This window comes from Lentinus tigrinus (genome assembly GCF_003813185.1).
Source record: "Lentinus tigrinus ALCF2SS1-7 unplaced genomic scaffold L226scaffold_54, whole genome shotgun sequence".
NCBI classification, from domain to species: domain Eukaryota; kingdom Fungi; phylum Basidiomycota; class Agaricomycetes; order Polyporales; family Polyporaceae; genus Lentinus; species Lentinus tigrinus.
Genome location: NW_027137963.1, coordinates 107,630 through 123,534, shown reverse-complemented (window position 1 = coordinate 123,534; position 15,905 = coordinate 107,630). Strand labels below are relative to the sequence as shown.

Genomic DNA, 15,905 nt, shown 5'->3' with positions numbered 1-15,905 from the left:
CATCACGCCGTAAGGAAAGCCGGTCATAGCGCCATATGCAGCTCCCAGACAGCCAGAGACGTAGAAATCCGGACTCTTGCTGTGACGGTACTTGACATCCCTATCAAGCGACTCTACAAACTCCTTGATTGCGATCCGGTTGGTCTTCGGCACTGTGCTCATCGTAGCAGTCCAACGCTCGAGAGACAAACTTGTGCGCCGACTTGCACTCGTCATGGTCTGGACGGATCTCCGGGAGGTCGTCGTCGTCGTCGTCAAGATGCGAGAGGCGGTACGCGAGCAAGCCGAGAGCTGGATCGAATATCGCTACAGGAGGTCCGTAATTCCCGGCGGGCCTTCCTGCATGGAACAAGTGTCCATTGGCCTTGAACACCGACCTCACGCCCGCACTTGACTCGACGCCCATCGAGGGTGACGGTAGGGCCTTATCGACGGAGCGTGCGCGAGCCTCACGTTCTGCCGATGATGATAACACTATCACTATCACGCGCGGTCACGGAGGCTTGAACAGGGGGGACGCACCCCTGAGAGCCTTGCCATATACGCGACCGAGTTCACCCTCTTCGTCTTCGTCGAGGCTTTCTACGACTATGCAGAAATCACTGGTCAGCACTGCTCTCTGGTCTGGTTCGAGTGACCAGCGACTGATTGCCGGTCCGGTACCTACTCGTGAGTTGTATTAAAGCACTGGCACTTACCTTCTGGCGTCACGATGATGACATCGAGGCAGCGACGGTCGCGATCCTCAGGCAGAACATCCCCAATGATGTCGCCCAGGAGAGAGAACTGAACATCCTCCGGGTCGTCCTCAAGATGTTCCTTGAGCCACTGCCGAGTGCGTTGTACTAATGTCTTTTCAGGTTTGATTCTTAATCCATACGGCTGATAAAATGACCGGTCACTGTGAGCCCACGCCATACGCGATGCATGAAGACGATAGCATACCCTGTACAACGAAAGGCTAGGATTGATCGGAATCACGGGCCACCGTTTGGCTGCTCCATAGAGGAAGTAATCCATGGGCTGGTTGATGTCCGCTGCGTACAAAATCACACTGCCGCGAACGCTATCATCGGGGTGAGGGTAGACAATCGTGTATGACACCTTGCGCTCGGGCTCAGACATGGTACTAGAAGTCGATGGCAGTAGTGGTGGTGGTTGCGTTTAAGAATTGCAAGCGCCCGGTTAGCGTACGCGCAGTTTGGGCGCTCTGCCAAGAGCTGCCAGTGTACAGTATGTTCAGACTTGAATCCAAACCAGTCCGCCTTGGGTCGTCGTACAATAAACCCTAGCAGCGGCTGTTAGATGGTAAGGGTGTACGTCTTTACTACACCGAACTTTGCACAACGATAGGCAAGAGACTATTGCGGTCGCAGCATCATCCCTCAGAAGGTTCAGCTAGATTGGTTGTTACATCGAAGTATTGTTCGCGCATGACTCAAAGAGGGGATTGGTAAAAATACAACATCATACTGTTTATATCAAGTAGTCTCTTGAGGGTGGGCGACAAGCTTCTTCCCGCTCACCTTATCCTGCTTGAGACGTTCAAGCCCATCCGGGATACCAGCAAGGCCATTCGGAAGCACCTCGACCTGGTTCGGCTGTCATATATCGCGTCAGCCACCTGCACGTACGAACGCAAATACAACCGATACATACCACGATCACCCCAGTCTCCAGCCATTCAGTGAGCCTGCTGAACAGCTGTACGCCGACATCGCGGTTCTCGGGGAAGCTGTGACTTGTGGTGCCAAAGCCGTGCACGATCCGCTTGTTGTCGCCCGCTTTCTTCTTCTCCGCGGGAATCTTCTCGTCCAGCACGATGAAGAGCGTCCCGCCAGGGGCGAGCACGTCGTACGCGAGAGACTGGGTGTCTGCGAGCGAGATCGCGTCGAAGACGTATTCGATGGGCTTGTTGCCGATGAGCTTCTGCACCTCGCTTAGGATGGCAGATGGGGGAAGCTTGCGGTCTAGCACAGCTGTCGCACCGAGCGACTTGAGGAGGGCCTCGTTGTGGAGTGAAGCGGTGGTGATGATGGGCGAGTAGCCCGAGCACTTCGCCACCTGGATAGCTGGAGTGCGAATAACAGTGTGAACGCGCGTCTGAGATTCTAGAATTGACAATGTAGGTGGTGCACGCACCGTACTGGCCTACGGACGATGAGCCACCGACGATGAACGCTGGCTTGCCGGCGTACTTGGTCTTGCCGCCCTCCTCCCAGGGCGCGGTGAAGTTCGCAGTCCTCGCGGCCAAGTTGTGGTTGAAGTGCGGGATGACGACAGCGACGAGTGCCACACACACGGACGACGCCTGGTCGAAGGAGATGTTTACCGGGATCTACCAGAAAATGTTAACGTCCGGGACGTTCCTGGCGCATTTTGTGCCATGGTGACCACCACCCGACGCACCTTGGCGGCGAGCTCAGCATCAATGAGCGTGTACTGCTGGAAGCCGGCATACTTGTTGTCGCCGAACCAACCTTGGAACAGCCTGATCATGTAGCAGAATTGGTCAGTAGAGGTCAACGTAACCGCTCAGGAGGGAGCAGGGGGAGCATCACTCACACTCTGTCACCCTTCGTGAACTTGGAGACCTCCGCGCCGACCTCCTCGACGACGCCCGCGAGGTCTGAGCCCAGGATGGCAGGGAACTTCAATGAGTCCAAGAGGCCAAAGGTGGGGATCTTCCAATCAACGGGATTGAGCGCGCTCGAGATGATTTTAACCAGGACCTCCTTCGGGCCGGGGGTGTATATCGGTGCGTCCCCGAGCTGGAACGAGGCCTGCTTCGACGGGACGTAGAGGGCTTTCTGAGTGGACATGTTTGTGTTTTCAGCGGTGGGGAAGAGACAAGCAAGGCGATGTAGGATGCTACGATCGGAGGTGAGGATACAGTATATATACTGCCATAACTTGCGGCTGCCTTGAAATGAATACAAGTACCCTGTAGGTACGTTTTCACCCAGGCTTGGGCTGGCAGCTGACAAAGTGGTAGCTGACGAAGCGGTTGTGCATTGCGAGCTATCGGAGAAACGACCTCGGGCGCAGGTTACGAAGCAGACGTCATGCTCTTGACACCTTGTCGCCGTAATAGCATTTACAGGGTGAGACCGTGTGCGGTGGAAGAGATTGGCAGCGCATTGCATCAGTGCTACAAGGACACGTTAACCAGTCTGTAGGAAGTAACATCAATACTGGTAGATATGACCATATACGCACTGCCAACCCTTTTGGCACGCCGCGATACACACTGCGTGAGGAGGGTCTCTCGGAAGGGTTGAACATGTCCGATTGATGGGCGCGGCGTATGTTTTCCGAGATGCCGACTTGACTTTGAAACTCCTGAACATTAGGTTGCAGTAGATACCCTGTGGATCGTTCGGTTTGCTGAAAGTTTGACAAGCGGGGTGGCGTTCAGAGATGTGAAGTTCGTTCAAAGGGCGATTTTTGATGAGGTAAATGAATTGACATAGGCATAAAGCTTGAACGACAATCCCAAGCGTAATTACAACTTCGTAAGTAGTCATATAAGCACTCGGATCTACCCCAATCGCAGTCGACGCACTCACCTACTGGTCAGTAGCCGTCTACATGATCGAACATTCCCTCGACCAATAGTTGGTGACCTTCTGGAGTACGCTCTTGCTAGGTTGTTCCGTGAGCTCACGGAACAGCGCCTCATACCGGCCCTTCGCTTCATTCCATTGGTCCTCGACGCGTTCCTTGACCTGCCAAGACCACACGTCCTCGATCGCCCTCCCCAACCCACCCAGCTTCTCCTTTGTTAGCTCCATCTCTTCCTCCTGGGAGCTGGCGGATACCGGAGCGCCATCATACAGTCCTGGATAGTCGAACTCGCACAAATGCCCGACCTTGTCCGACCTGAGCACGACGCCCAGGCCAAAGGGCAGGCGGATGTCCTGGTATATTCGGAATACGTCCTCCACACGCGCCCGACTAGTCCGCGGATCGGCTAGAAGGCGTCCGAGTATGTAGGCGTCCTTCAGAAGTGACGATGAGATGCACGTCTGCATGCAAAAGGCTATCATAGACGATAGACGGTACCTCAATGGCCTGACCGCCGCCGGAACCGAGATGAGGCGTCATTGGGTGTACCTAGCAGGGAAGGGGAGGAACATCAGAATCAACGAAAGAGGAGACGCGATAGCATGATCAACACACCGCATCTCCCATGAGCGCAACTCGTCCCCGAACAGAGAACGGCAAACTGTCCAACACATGAATCGCCCACACTGTTGGGCTGTCTACGCACTACACAACCCATGTCAGCCGCGAAGAAGAGGTGGCGGATTCACTGCAACGCACACGGAGCATCTCCTCTACCTCTCGCTCCCAGCCAGGATACTGCGACACGAGCTCCTCCCGGGTGGCGTCCATCACCCACTTGTGCGGATACGTCGTACCTTGAGCGCCTGGGTCGGTGACGAACCCAACAAAGTTGACGAACTTCCCGTGCGAGATGGGATACGTCACGATGTGCTGGAGCGGACGTTTGTTCGCAACTCGCCTCGTTTAGCGAACAGACCGGCGACGCACCTTATGCTTGCCCGAGTACTGTGAACTGGATTGTCAGCCACGCTCGCTACCTAGACCACAGCAGCAACTCACGCTCAACAGAGCCGGTGTGTCGAGCGCTCGATGATTGGGGTTGATCTCTCGCAGGGTGTCTGAAGGAATGAGGTAGCGGTAGGTGACAATACCAGTCCACTTCGGCGTCGCATGCTTGCACCGTTCGCAATCCTCGCGCTTCGTCGCCTCCGACTCGGGATTGGCACATTCCGCCTTGTGCGCGAGGTCATACATCGTCGCACGTGTCTTGGACTTGATCCCGTCAGCGCCGATGATGACGTCGGCGGTCGCGCTCGTCCCGTCGGCGAAGTGCAAGGTATAGGCTGTCCCGGGGTCCTCTGAGGCTTCGGTGTAGTTGAGGAGCCGCTTCGAGGTATGGATGGAGCAACTCTGTGGGAGGTGCCGAACGAGTACATCAACCATCTCCGCGCGATGCATCGTGGTCGATCCATCTATGCCGGGGATCCCGTCAGAGAGGGGGGCAACTCGATAGACATAAGATAAAAAGACGAACTTGGAATCATGACACGGGCGAAGTCGTAGCCTTCCCGCTGCCAGTCCGACTTGCGATAAAAGAATGCGGGCTCTTCATGGGTTGTGGTTAAGCGATGCAGAACCGCTGTCTGACATGCATATGCACACACTTACTCAACTGATCGCCGCCACTGCTGTCGTTCGACTTGACAGCTTCACTAGCCAGCTCGTCGTAGAGCCCCAATTCCCGCACGATGACCCATGTCCGCGGCCAGACAGATATCCCAGCGCCGACGGTTGTGATCTCTGGTCCAGCTTCGTACATGTCGATCTGGATAGGAGAGCTTGGGTCTGCATATCGGCCTAGAGTCACCGCGAGAGATAAGCCGGCAATGCCGCCTCCACTAGTACGAGTCGTGAGCACGCGCAGTATGACATATGTAGAGAAATTGTGCGTACACGATAGCCAGACGGAAACGCGGTGTCGGCGGGCTCGAGTCGTCTGTAGACATGGTGCTTCGAGTGTCGTAGCCGAGATCCTGAGCAAAGCCTCGGGGGCATAGATGTCTTCCCCAAGGCCTGCTGTACGCACCCAAAAAGCATCCTCCATGCCGTCATGCGGTCCAAAGTTGGGACGTGCACAGATGTCGCCTGCGAACTCGAAGCGCACCGTGGTAGCACGGCACGCTTCCAACGGCGCATGACTCGGACGAAGGGAACGGGAAGCCTGCAGCTGCCACGCTCGGAGCCGGGAAGCCGCGGGTGTAAGTTGCACGGCTCTATGCTCGAGTTCGCAGAACTTAGCTGCTCGTTGATAGGCCTGTATCCGATATGTGCGATCGTCATAACCTACACTGTACACCCGGGGCCCGCACCTGTGGGACTAGTGTCCACCTGGCCTCCCGCAGAAGCGGATGTGCGTCCGGTAGCAGACGCAGCAGCAGCAGCAGCAGCCACTCTCTCTACTTACACTCTTGACGCAGCATGACGTGCAGTTTTCTCCGCTCTGCCCCCGCAGTGCATTCCAAGACGAGCCAAAAATACGGAAAGACTCGCCTAGACGACCCGGGATAGACGATGTGCAGGAGCTTGCTCTCTCCAAACACCATATCTCTGTTCTGGCACAACATATCCCAGCCTCTCCGCATGTAAGCCTTCTCCAAGAATAGACTCACCGGAACCTATTCTTGTATGACCCCATACGTCGGCGGCCCCCAGCGAGAGCGACTCCTGTCTAGAGGCTGCGGGCGCGGGTATCGGAATCCCGGGCCCTTGCTCACCTCGTGCCAGCATTCTGCCACATTTGTACGAGAATGACAATACGAATGCGCCTGCTGCTGCGAGAAAAATGCTCCAAGGAAGATATGAAGAGGAGGAAGGTATGATTTTGAGGGAGCATGCATCGTGCGGCATGGCATGGACGTTGCAGATCAAAAGCTCGTTTAGACGAAGGCGCTCATGGATCGGGTCCTCCATACATCTAGCCGCTCGCTTCAAGAAACGTGGTATGTTAGACTGCTGCATTGAAGACTGCTCGAGCTCTACCGTACAACATTAGGGAAAGGCGTATGTACAACATGAGACGCTACACTAACTACTAGGTTGAGAGATCATTGATCAAGGGTTATGCAGGGTATACTACACGTGAGTGTCCATGCGACGAACAAGGTATGCGGTTCGGATCTAGGAAGACGGGTAGCACTCTGAGAGGAAGGTAACGAAGTCTGAAGAGGAGCTGGAGCGGCCTAGAAGGGGGCAGAGGGGAGAGGCGAAGTTAGGCGGTAGTGTCTCATGCAGAGATGTCCGAGTGTCGTTACGGTAACGAGCGGGAGTGTCAATACTACGGTATGCGACACAGAGTCACTACAGTGTCAGAGTCAGAGTCAGGGTCAGCAGACAGCCTATGTGATAAGTAACAGACGCAGACGCGGTACTATATAGGTCCGTCATCCCAACAGCGGGATGCGAGAGTACGACTGTAGAGTCAGGAGGGGTGAGGGAGCGAACGCACTGTCCCGTATTTCGGGAGGGAGTGCAGCAAAAACACAGCATGACGAAAGCAGTCCTTACGACACGATGCAATGATGAGATGAGACTCGAGAGAAACGAGACAGGAGACAGGAGACAGGAGACAGTCCATGTAGAGCACAAGCGATAAACAAGGCGCGACGGCGAGCGCGTCGCGCGCGGGCATCCGACTGATCGGGTGCGGGCAGACCGAGCTGGACAAGCCGAGAACAGAGCAGGCCTCACAGCCAGCAGCTCAAAGGAGCAGAGACGCGAGGACACCCGCAGCCACAAGGGCGAACGCGCTCCTTGACGACAAGGGCAGGGCGCCGTTCCTGTCACGCTGAGCGGTCTGAGTCGCCGAGGCGGTGGCGGAGGAGGAACCCGAGGTCGAGGTCGAGGTCGAGTTGGAAGACGCTGATGGCCATCCGACGCCGTTGTAGGTCGCACGGATGATCTTGGCAGCCTGCTCCGCGAGACCGTAGGTCGGTGCTTGTAGCTACAAACGGATGAATGGGATCAGCACATGGAATCGTCGTCGGGGATCAGGGGACTTACGTGAGCGGCGAACTGGATGGGGAAGACGGAGGCGTCTGCGACGCGGACGTTCGCGAGACCGTACACCTTCAGGTTCTCGTCGACAACACCGCCCTGCTCACGCGGTAACATCGCGCATGAGCACGACGGGTGGTACTCAGTCCCGATGTTCTTGGCGAGGTAGCTGTCCCAGTCGTCGTCCGACTGGACGCTCGATCCCGGGGTGATTTCGTCGCCAATGACAGCGCTCAGCGGAGCAGTACCACCGATCTTGCGCGCGAGCTTGAGACCCTCGCGGAGGATGACGGTGTCGGCCGTGTGCGAGAGGTACTGCGGGTCGATCGCGGGCTGGGTGAACGCGTCGCTCGAGGTGATGTAAAGCCGGCCTTGGGAGAAGGGGTGCTGGAGCGCTGCCTGGATGGTGATCACATTCGAGTCGCCGCCGGTGCCGGTGAGCGCAAGGAGGATCTCAACCTGGCCGATCGGGCTCATGAGGAGCGTGTTCAGCGTGGTGTTGTAAATGGTTTCGTAGCCCTTGATGACGGTGGCGTCCGTGCTGGGCACGAGGCTGGTCGACAGTTCACCCGCGATCTGAGTCTTGAAGTCGGACGCGGAGTCGCCGAGCAGGTCAGTGATGTTGACGTAGGCAGTCGCCGAGTTGATGAACGACAGGAACGCGGCAGAGTTGTCACCTGCGGCCTTCAGTGACGCGGCGGTGTCCGTGGTCGTCTTGAAAGTGACAGAAGTGCTCTGCGAAGAGCAGTCAGTAAGAGCGGCACAAGGGCATAATAGCATACGCACAATGTGGTCCTGCAAGTGTTGACCGACACCAGGGAGCGCAACCTTGACGTCGACACCAGCGGCCTGGAGGACGTCCTGCGGGCCGACGCCGCTCAACATCAGGACGTGGGGGCTGCCGACAGCACCACCAGCCAAGATGACCTCCTTCTTGACCGAGACGGTCTGCTTCGCGGCACTAGCGGAAGCGGCCCACTCAACACCAGTGGCAGTGAGGTTCGAGCTCGAAGAGTCGAAGATAAGGCGGGTCACAGTCGCGTTGGGAAGGATAGCGAGGTTGGAGCGCGGCGGGAGCGGGTCGATGTAGGCGGAACGGGCGTACGAGCGAGTCCAGTTGGACGGGTTGATAGACGAGGTCGCGATGAACGCACCCCAGCCTTCGCCATTGTACGCATCGGCGGTGACCTCGACACCAAGGTTCCCGAGCGTCTCTGTCCAGTTTCCAACAACGGGGAGCGTGCTGGAACACGAGGTCAGTGGGGCACGGGCGGACTTTTCGCGAAGCACTCACAAGCCAGGGTAGGTCGCGTGAACAGGACCATTCGTGCCGCGGCTCGAGGCAACGTACTGGATACCTGCCTCGGCCTGGATGTCCGACGACGGCGGGGTGAACGTCTCGCTCTCCTTCATCGTATCAAACAGGCTATCCCAACTCCACTTGTCGCTCCCGATGAGGCTTGACCATGCGTCTACCTCCAACTTCGACGGCCGGATGTGGTACATACCGTTCATGGCGGACGAGCCACCGAGGACCTTGCCGCGCGGCCATGGGAGCTGACGGCTTCCAGCATTCGACTGCGAGACGGTGGTATACGCCCAGTCGTACGACGTGCCCGGAAGACCGGAGTAGTATGCCATGACGGGCGTGTCTGCAAGCGCGGATCGCGCGTGCAGTTAGCATGATATCACCGTGTGTGCACCCGACCGGAGGAGGGACTTTAAGGGGACGTACTGATTCTGTCCGCGACCGCGTCACCGGTGTCGCCCGCCTCGAGAACGAGGACGGTCGTATTGGAATCCTCAGAGAGGCGGGAGGCGATCGCGAGTCCTGCGGTACCTCCGCCTACGATGACGAAGTCGTACGAGTCTGCGATCTGGGCATTGTAGACAATGTTGCGCTTGCGAAGGTCGTGACCAATATGATCATGGTAGATGTCGCGGTGACCGCCAGAAAAAGCAGAAGCGAGCTCGGAGAGCGAAGCGGTCAGGGCAAGGAGACCAAGAGACCGCATCGCTGCGAAGGAGGAAAAGGGAGAGGGCGAAGGTCGTAAGTAAGGACTGACGGGTGTTGAGCCGAGTCGTAATAATGTGTTGGGGGAGAGGGCGTCGGCGTCCTGCAAGATTTTATGACGGACTGCGAAGGGGACGCCAAGGCCAGACGGAGGAGGCACAGCTTCATTTGGGTCAATTGATTTTGTGCCGTGTCTGGATGGTTGGCAAAGCCGAGCTCGAACGGGCGAGAGTTTGTCCGATTCTCGCTGGCCCAGCCCAGAGCGAAAGAGGTCACGGCCTCGTCACATCTTCCGTGCCGTCACTCGGCAACCGTCACGCGAGACAGCGCCCAGGCTCTATCGAGTCCCTTCGACTCCCCGCTGTCGCGACGACGCTCACCTTGAAAAATGGACGGCATCCTGGAGACCGTCAGGCTGAGGTATGTAGCTTGAACGGCGTCCTATGGTACAACATGCCGACCGGCAGCAATACAGATGTCAGTATTGGTCACTTCCTGGTGTGACCGCAGTGCCTGACGTATGTGGTGAGGAAAAACCTTGGAGCCTTCCTTTCAGCGTCCGGCCATCGTTTTCCGCCAGATTAGCGTTCATGCTCGTTTTTCGGTCACCCGATTGCCGCAACAGATATTCGGGGTAGGCATGCTGCAGGCTGGAGGAGTCGCTGCGAATTAACTCTACGCCGACGACTTGTGCTGTACTTACTCGACTGTATCGTGTTGTCGTCGATCCGGAAATCCGGAAGGTAGCGTCCCACGTAGGCCCTGTTGCGCCGATCAGTATCCTCGCTCTCGATGGTGACGTTGATGTCGCGATGCGTGTATACCCAGGACACCTCGGAGATAGCCCCTTTGTCTCGGAAGCGGTGCAGGAACCCCCGGGCCCCATGGCTGACAAAGTCCATGTAAGTACGCTGACAGGTACTGCACAGACTCACCTAGCTCAGCCGTCAGCGTTCTTGTCGCCATGTCGGAAAAGGCAACACAAGCGCTCAAAAAGGTAACACATACGAATCTAACCGCGTCCCGGACGAATACCTGATCTGATACCGACTCTTTGAGAGTGACTTCAAGGGGGACGCGTCGTGATACCGACTGGTAGTTCCCAGAGTTCTGTCAATGAATAACCTGTTCACCTTTTACGACGATAAAAAATACTCACCAGCCCAGCTAACCCTGGCCGAGCATGATGCATGAGTCCCCGCAATAAAAGTTCGTGAGTGTAAATTGATGATCGGCGTGGGCAGTAACACGTCAACAGGAGGCAAATACCTCCTTGCGAGACGTCAAAGATTCCCTGACAAGCTTGGCAAAGAGAACTGCGCCGATTCGTTGGCGGCTGGTCAGGGATCTGCAAGATGCGCATGACAACACGGCGGAGCTTACCAGAAAAATCCTACGGTCGATGTACCTCTAGTCCACCGTCCAAGCGACCGACCTAGACATCATCCATCCTAGCAGAAAGGCCGCCGTGCCAGCTTAGGCGACGAAGTTTGTGGCTATATGCGCCCAGCGGCCGTCATACAGGTTAGATGAAGACTCACGCCGCATACGCTATTCTCCAGGTCTTCGCAACCGGTTCCAATGCTCTGATATACTCGAAAATATCCGCCGCACGGTCGACACCATTGATGGTGTTACAGACAAGTCGACAGCGTACACGCGTTCCTGAGTCCTAACTTCGATGCTGCTTTGGGGTTACTCTGTATATAGTGACGTTGTTCGAGTTCAGGTGCAGTGAATTTGGTTCTGAGGGCCGATATAGTCAACATTCATGCGCATGTAACGGGTATACACTCATGATATGCCTGGAAATGACGCATATATGCGGATAATAGAGGTGCTTGCGTGCATATATTGTAGCGAATCGAGCGACAAGAAGAGTACTTACTCTCTAGCCGGCTTTCGGCTCTCCACATCTCCACTGAATCCAGTGTCCGTTCGTCTTGTACCAGCGTGCAAAGCGGTTGGGGCCCGAGGATGTCGTGTGTCGGAGGGTGGCTTGCGGGGGTGGTGGGGGGTGGGGAAGAAGGGAACAGCTTGAAAGGCAAAACAAGGAGATGCTTATATAGGTAGTTGAGAAGTCGCTCGATAGCAGGAGCTCCGCGGGAAGTCTAACGACGCGATGGGACGCGTTCTGTCACGATCACGTGCCCTCGAGCCGGTGACGCGCCTCGCTCACGGCGTGCCATGAGGGGACTCAGTAGCGGGTATCGTCTAAGTACTAGACGGCGGTTTTCGAAAGCCCCCATGTTGATGGAAAACCACAGCGGAAATGGCAAACGGAAGCAAGCGACATCAAATGATGATGCAAAGACAAGTGAATTCTGCGGGATTCGAACCCACACGACACACACGCCCCCGAAAACAAGTGATGCAAGACGAAACATCACCTACACTATTAGGGCTCTAAAAAAGTACATGCTGACTAAGCGTGCCATAACGGGAACTGTGTCTACGAGACTGCGGCCAAATCCCGGAAATCCAACAGATTCTTCGTCTTCTGTGATGTGCTTGCTAGAGCTGGTGCGTCGACGTCACTACATTGAGTGTGTGAGGAGCCGGCACTTTGGTCGATGGAATAGGGAGGTACCCCGGAAATTGATGGGCCAACACAGTAAGTGTAAGCGTAAGCACAGCTCGAAATGGTTTTCAACGGAAGTCGTAAGTGGCAGCATTGCACCAACACAACTCCTGAGATCTCACAGCTCGACATGCTCGTACCTCGTCTCCTCCTTCGCCTACCGCAAACAAAAAGAAGTCCTCAACACCCACAGGCAGCCTCACAACTCGTCCCTGGCACTCACCAAGGTACTCGAGGCCCATGCCTGCGGCGTTTCGCTCATCTCGAACTCGATATGCCCGCCAGACGCGATGTCCGCATGGGTGAGGACCGGGGTGGCAAGCTTCTTCCCGTTCACGCTCACACTCTTGATGTACGGCTTCTTCGGCGCTCCAAACGAGGTGATGGTGAGTGGTTGCTTCGCAGCTGGGAGATCGATCGTGATCTTATCGAAGAATGGGCTGCGGAGCGGGTCCGCTGTGAGCTGGAGAGCATCGTGCACTAGGGGCAGGTACGCACGTTCCGATGACATACTCCGCGGAGACGGGGTCGACAGGGTAAAACCCGAGTGCGCTGAAGATGTACCACGCGCTCATCTGCCCGCAGTCCTCGTTCTACGAAGCAGGTCCTCAGTCTACCATTACTGAGTCAAGAGGCGCGGAACGTACCCCAGAGAGACCGTTCACGGAGTTGTTGTAGTTGATCTTCGTGATCTCTCGAATGCGCTCCTGCGACTTGCTGGCTGCACCCGCAAGGGAGTAGAAGTACGGGATGTGGTGCGAAGGCTGCGTGCACTGAGTCAGCAGCATTGAACAAGCCAGACAATGATCTCCAAGCTCACCTCGTTTGTATGGTCATTATGACCTGGGAGACAATTTGAGTATATATATATAGTCGTAGTGGAGAGGTGCTCTACTCACCTCCGTCAAAGTGCTCATCCAAGAACTTCACAAAGGACGCATTCCCACCCCGGCGCTGAATCAACGCCGGAACGTCATGCACAACGTCGAATGTATACGCCCACATGTCGCCCTCCGTCCAGCCCGCGTCCTGGCCTGCCCACGAGCCGTCGGCGTTGCGCGCCTCCATGAAACCCGTGTCGGTATTGAAGATCGTGAACGGCGCGCTGAACGCGCGGTCGCGGAACTTGGTCGCCCAGTCGTCCTCGGAGACTGCAGCGGCGAGCACGGAGGCGGCATAGTCGTCATCTGCCAAGAGAATGTCGATTACATCGCGGAGGACAACTGAGGAGAGGAGACGCACAGGCGTAGTCGAGCGTGCGCGAGGCCGCTTCGGAGTGGATGTCGGAGGCGACCCAGCCATGCGAGGCGTACACGGAAGAGAGACCTGCGCGTACTTCGTAGCCGACGTTCTGTCGCATACCATTTAGCAAAGCGCACCGTTCCAATCATGCAGCGTACTTCATACCTCCTCGCGATCATAGTACCTGTAACGATGGTCAGAGCAATTGATCGGCTTCGGACTGTGTACTCACGAGGTAGTCCAGTCATTGTCTGGAGGCACTGTGGCGTCCTTGAGGACAGCTTCGAACGCGGTTTGCAGGTCGAAGTCACGGATGCCCTTGACAACAGCCTCCGCAATGAGCGAATCTGCATGTGTGCCAACCTATGCGACACACATCTCAGTGCTGGCCAATGTGATATGCAAAGAACATGCTCAGTACCATGATGTTCGTCTCTGCGTGCCTAACAGTCAGCGACTAACTTGATCTCAAACCATCATGCAACTCACCGACGATGTTCTTCCACATAGGGAGCCATCCGCCCTGTTGAGAGTTTGAGCCCTGTCAGATAAACGGCCGATGAATGTGCGACTTGTACCTCAGTATAATCCTGGAGCATGCTCTGTACCATGCCCGGGATACGCTCGGGCGCAAGGAGGATTTGCCAAGCCCATTCTGCGCGGAAGGTGTCCTGAAAGCGCGTTAGGAAATCGTCGCATCCTGCCGGTCGGACATACCCAGATAGAGTATCCAGTGTATGACTCGCCCTCGTGCACGGTGTCGTCATACCCAGAGTAGTACTTTCCGTCCTCGCTCTGTTCGTAAGGATACTGCAGACACGTCAACTACCAATTCGAAGCCGACAGCAAATACACGTTGGCGTACCTGAAGCGTGTGGAATACAGCCGTGTAGAAGATCTCGTTCTCTTCGTCTGTCGCGCCTTCCACCTTGATCCTGTCGAGCTTCTCCGCCCAAGCCGCACGTGTCTTCTCCGCAGTCTTCTCCAGAGTCGTGCCGTCAGGGATCTCCGTGTCCAGATTCTTCCTTGCCTGCTCGACAGAAATGAACGAGACCCCGATGCGAACGTCGACCTGGGGCGTGGCCTTCGCGAAACGCGCGAAGGCAGAGAGCAGCGCGCCCTCCCCAGACGTGGCGTTCTCTGAGAGCGTACCGTTCTGCGCCGTGCCGTAGCTTTCAAAGGGAACGTCAAACCGCGCGACGAAGTAGCCTGCGAAGCTTGGCGCGGGACTGGGGCCGATGATGAAGTCCTGTCGCTCAGGGTTGCGGCCGCTGATCTCGCGACGTGCGGGGTCGATGGTAACCTCCCCAAGCGAGTACGTAACATTCGATGGATCGTCAGAGCCCATGACCGAGGCGCGAGTCGCCTCGACGAGGACATACGGCGCTTCCGTATCCTTGAAGGTGAAACGGAGGTGTCCGACACGGGAAGCTGGTGGATGTGACGTCAGCATGCGCTACCCGATGGTTTCACAGTCGTCGAAGTCGTGCACTCAGCGTGCCGACTTCGAACCGACCTGGCCTTGGTCCCAACCCGGGGTGTACGGGACGGGTGGCAATCCAGCATTCCACAGCGCTCGCGGTAGCTGAGTGTGAACTATAAACTCACTTGCAGATTGTTCGGCATGGATTTGTCCGCCTTCAATCGCATCGAGGAGTACGGAGTAGTAGCTCGCAGTAGCAATCTCGTCTTCGTGCTTGAAGCTCATGCCGCGTTTTTCGAAGACAGGCTGGACTTGGCCTGCACCGGGCGCGATGATGGCTTGGCCGCTTTCGCCCATCCAGATTGCGGGCTGGTGGGTGCCCTGGAATCCATGGATGGACGTGTCGGTGTAGTTGTAGGGCGTCACGGAGACATAGTTTTGGCGCGTTTGTGCTGTCCAGCGCGTCATGGCGAATGGAGGCGCCGTAGAAGGAATCATGCCTCCAGAGCCGTTGGGGGAGTCCCCTCCATTTCCAATGTACCTGCATAGAATGGGTATCAGATATATAAAACAAGAACATCATCATGAGCCTACGGGTCGACGTAGTCCACAGCGCTGCTGACAGGTTTGGAGAACGCGGACGGCGCGTCACGTCCTAACCGGTGCAATCGGGCGCTAACCGAGAAGACCAGAGCTGCGAGGACAGCAGACCTCTTCATCATGCCCTTTTCGCCCGTGCACTCAACAGCAGAAGAACTGGAGTGATGACAACAAGATTATGGACGAGACGAAGGAGGAGGACAAGCTACTTGCCCGCCTGACCAGCTACAGCTTCTCAGTCACGTGGCCGTTCTCACAGTCTTCCCGTAAGACGCTGGCGCCGCGGAACTGTTGCACGTTCCTTTCTTACTCGAACTTGTGCTGACTTCCTCTATCACCCTGATATACTTCTATAGCAGACTTTCGAGACATTATCATGCGACAACAGGCTGGTAAAGATCTAAGGCATTTGTTTCCAAGCC

General features: G+C 56.4%; 5 protein-coding genes across 5 annotated transcripts; all 5 read right to left on the bottom strand.

The window, feature by feature from the left end:
• Positions 1-28: 28 nt before the first annotated feature.
• On the bottom strand, positions 29-1,125 carry L226DRAFT_617239 (uncharacterized protein; the record flags this gene model as incomplete). Its single annotated transcript, XM_067687002.1, has 4 exons — positions 29-456; positions 523-588; positions 699-882; positions 946-1,125. 4 exons carry the CDS (start codon positions 1,123-1,125, stop codon positions 104-106), a joined length of 783 nt encoding a protein of 260 aa, XP_067529456.1. The 3' UTR covers positions 29-103.
• A 327-nt stretch (positions 1,126-1,452) lies between these two features.
• L226DRAFT_516593 (GroES-like protein) lies at positions 1,453-2,860 on the bottom strand. Its single transcript, XM_067678480.1, has 5 exons — positions 2,566-2,860; positions 2,410-2,491; positions 2,143-2,338; positions 1,660-2,072; positions 1,453-1,601 (listed from the first exon to the last, which is right to left on the bottom strand). Exons 1-5 carry the CDS (start codon positions 2,820-2,822, stop codon positions 1,482-1,484), a joined length of 1,068 nt encoding a protein of 355 aa, XP_067529455.1. The 5' UTR covers positions 2,823-2,860; the 3' UTR covers positions 1,453-1,481.
• A 727-nt stretch (positions 2,861-3,587) lies between these two features.
• L226DRAFT_576060 (FAD/NAD(P)-binding domain-containing protein) lies at positions 3,588-5,576 on the bottom strand (the record flags this gene model as incomplete). The annotated part of the gene is made up of 9 exons (XM_067685299.1): positions 3,588-4,001; positions 4,066-4,116; positions 4,183-4,272; positions 4,327-4,500; positions 4,558-4,575; positions 4,630-5,042; positions 5,105-5,176; positions 5,239-5,468; positions 5,524-5,576. 9 exons carry the CDS (start codon positions 5,574-5,576, stop codon positions 3,588-3,590), a joined length of 1,515 nt encoding a protein of 504 aa, XP_067529454.1.
• A 1,751-nt stretch (positions 5,577-7,327) lies between these two features.
• On the bottom strand, positions 7,328-9,638 carry L226DRAFT_472714 (GMC oxidoreductase; the record flags this gene model as incomplete). The annotated part of the gene is made up of 5 exons (XM_067676482.1): positions 7,328-7,570; positions 7,630-8,358; positions 8,410-8,866; positions 8,918-9,275; positions 9,359-9,638. 5 exons carry the CDS (start codon positions 9,636-9,638, stop codon positions 7,328-7,330), a joined length of 2,067 nt encoding a protein of 688 aa, XP_067529453.1.
• A 2,594-nt stretch (positions 9,639-12,232) lies between these two features.
• L226DRAFT_312462 (glycoside hydrolase family 92 protein) lies at positions 12,233-15,672 on the bottom strand. Its single transcript, XM_067673819.1, has 15 exons — positions 15,478-15,672; positions 15,069-15,424; positions 14,326-14,891; positions 14,178-14,270; positions 14,039-14,131; positions 13,950-13,983; positions 13,882-13,895; positions 13,693-13,823; positions 13,626-13,644; positions 13,461-13,569; positions 13,118-13,405; positions 13,039-13,061; positions 12,866-12,982; positions 12,717-12,811; positions 12,233-12,658 (listed from the first exon to the last, which is right to left on the bottom strand). Exons 1-15 carry the CDS (start codon positions 15,603-15,605, stop codon positions 12,418-12,420), a joined length of 2,307 nt encoding a protein of 768 aa, XP_067529452.1. The 5' UTR covers positions 15,606-15,672; the 3' UTR covers positions 12,233-12,417.
• Between the last annotated feature and the right edge of the window lie 233 nt (positions 15,673-15,905).

Excerpts from the sequence above, each read along its gene's own strand:
- L226DRAFT_516593 (XM_067678480.1), bottom strand. The coding sequence starts at position 2,822 with ATGTCCACTCAGAAAGCCCTCTACGTCCCGTCGAAGCAGGCCTCGTTC. Across the intron at positions 2,339-2,409 it reads ATGCTGAGCTCGCCGCCAAG|ATCCCGGTAAACATCTCCTT; the intron begins GTGCGTCGGGTG and ends ATTTTCTGGTAG. Across the intron at positions 2,073-2,142 it reads ATCGTCCGTAGGCCAGTACG|CTATCCAGGTGGCGAAGTGC; the intron begins GTGCGTGCACCA and ends TTCGCACTCCAG.
- L226DRAFT_312462 (XM_067673819.1), bottom strand. The coding sequence starts at position 15,605 with ATGATGAAGAGGTCTGCTGTCCTCGCAGCTCTGGTCTTCTCGGTTAGC. Across the intron at positions 14,892-15,068 it reads CCATGCCGAACAATCTGCAA|CTTCCCGTGTCGGACACCTC; the intron begins GTGAGTTTATAG and ends CACATCCACCAG. Across the intron at positions 13,062-13,117 it reads GGATGAGCACTTTGACGGAG|GTCATAATGACCATACAAAC; the intron begins GTGAGTAGAGCA and ends ATTGTCTCCCAG.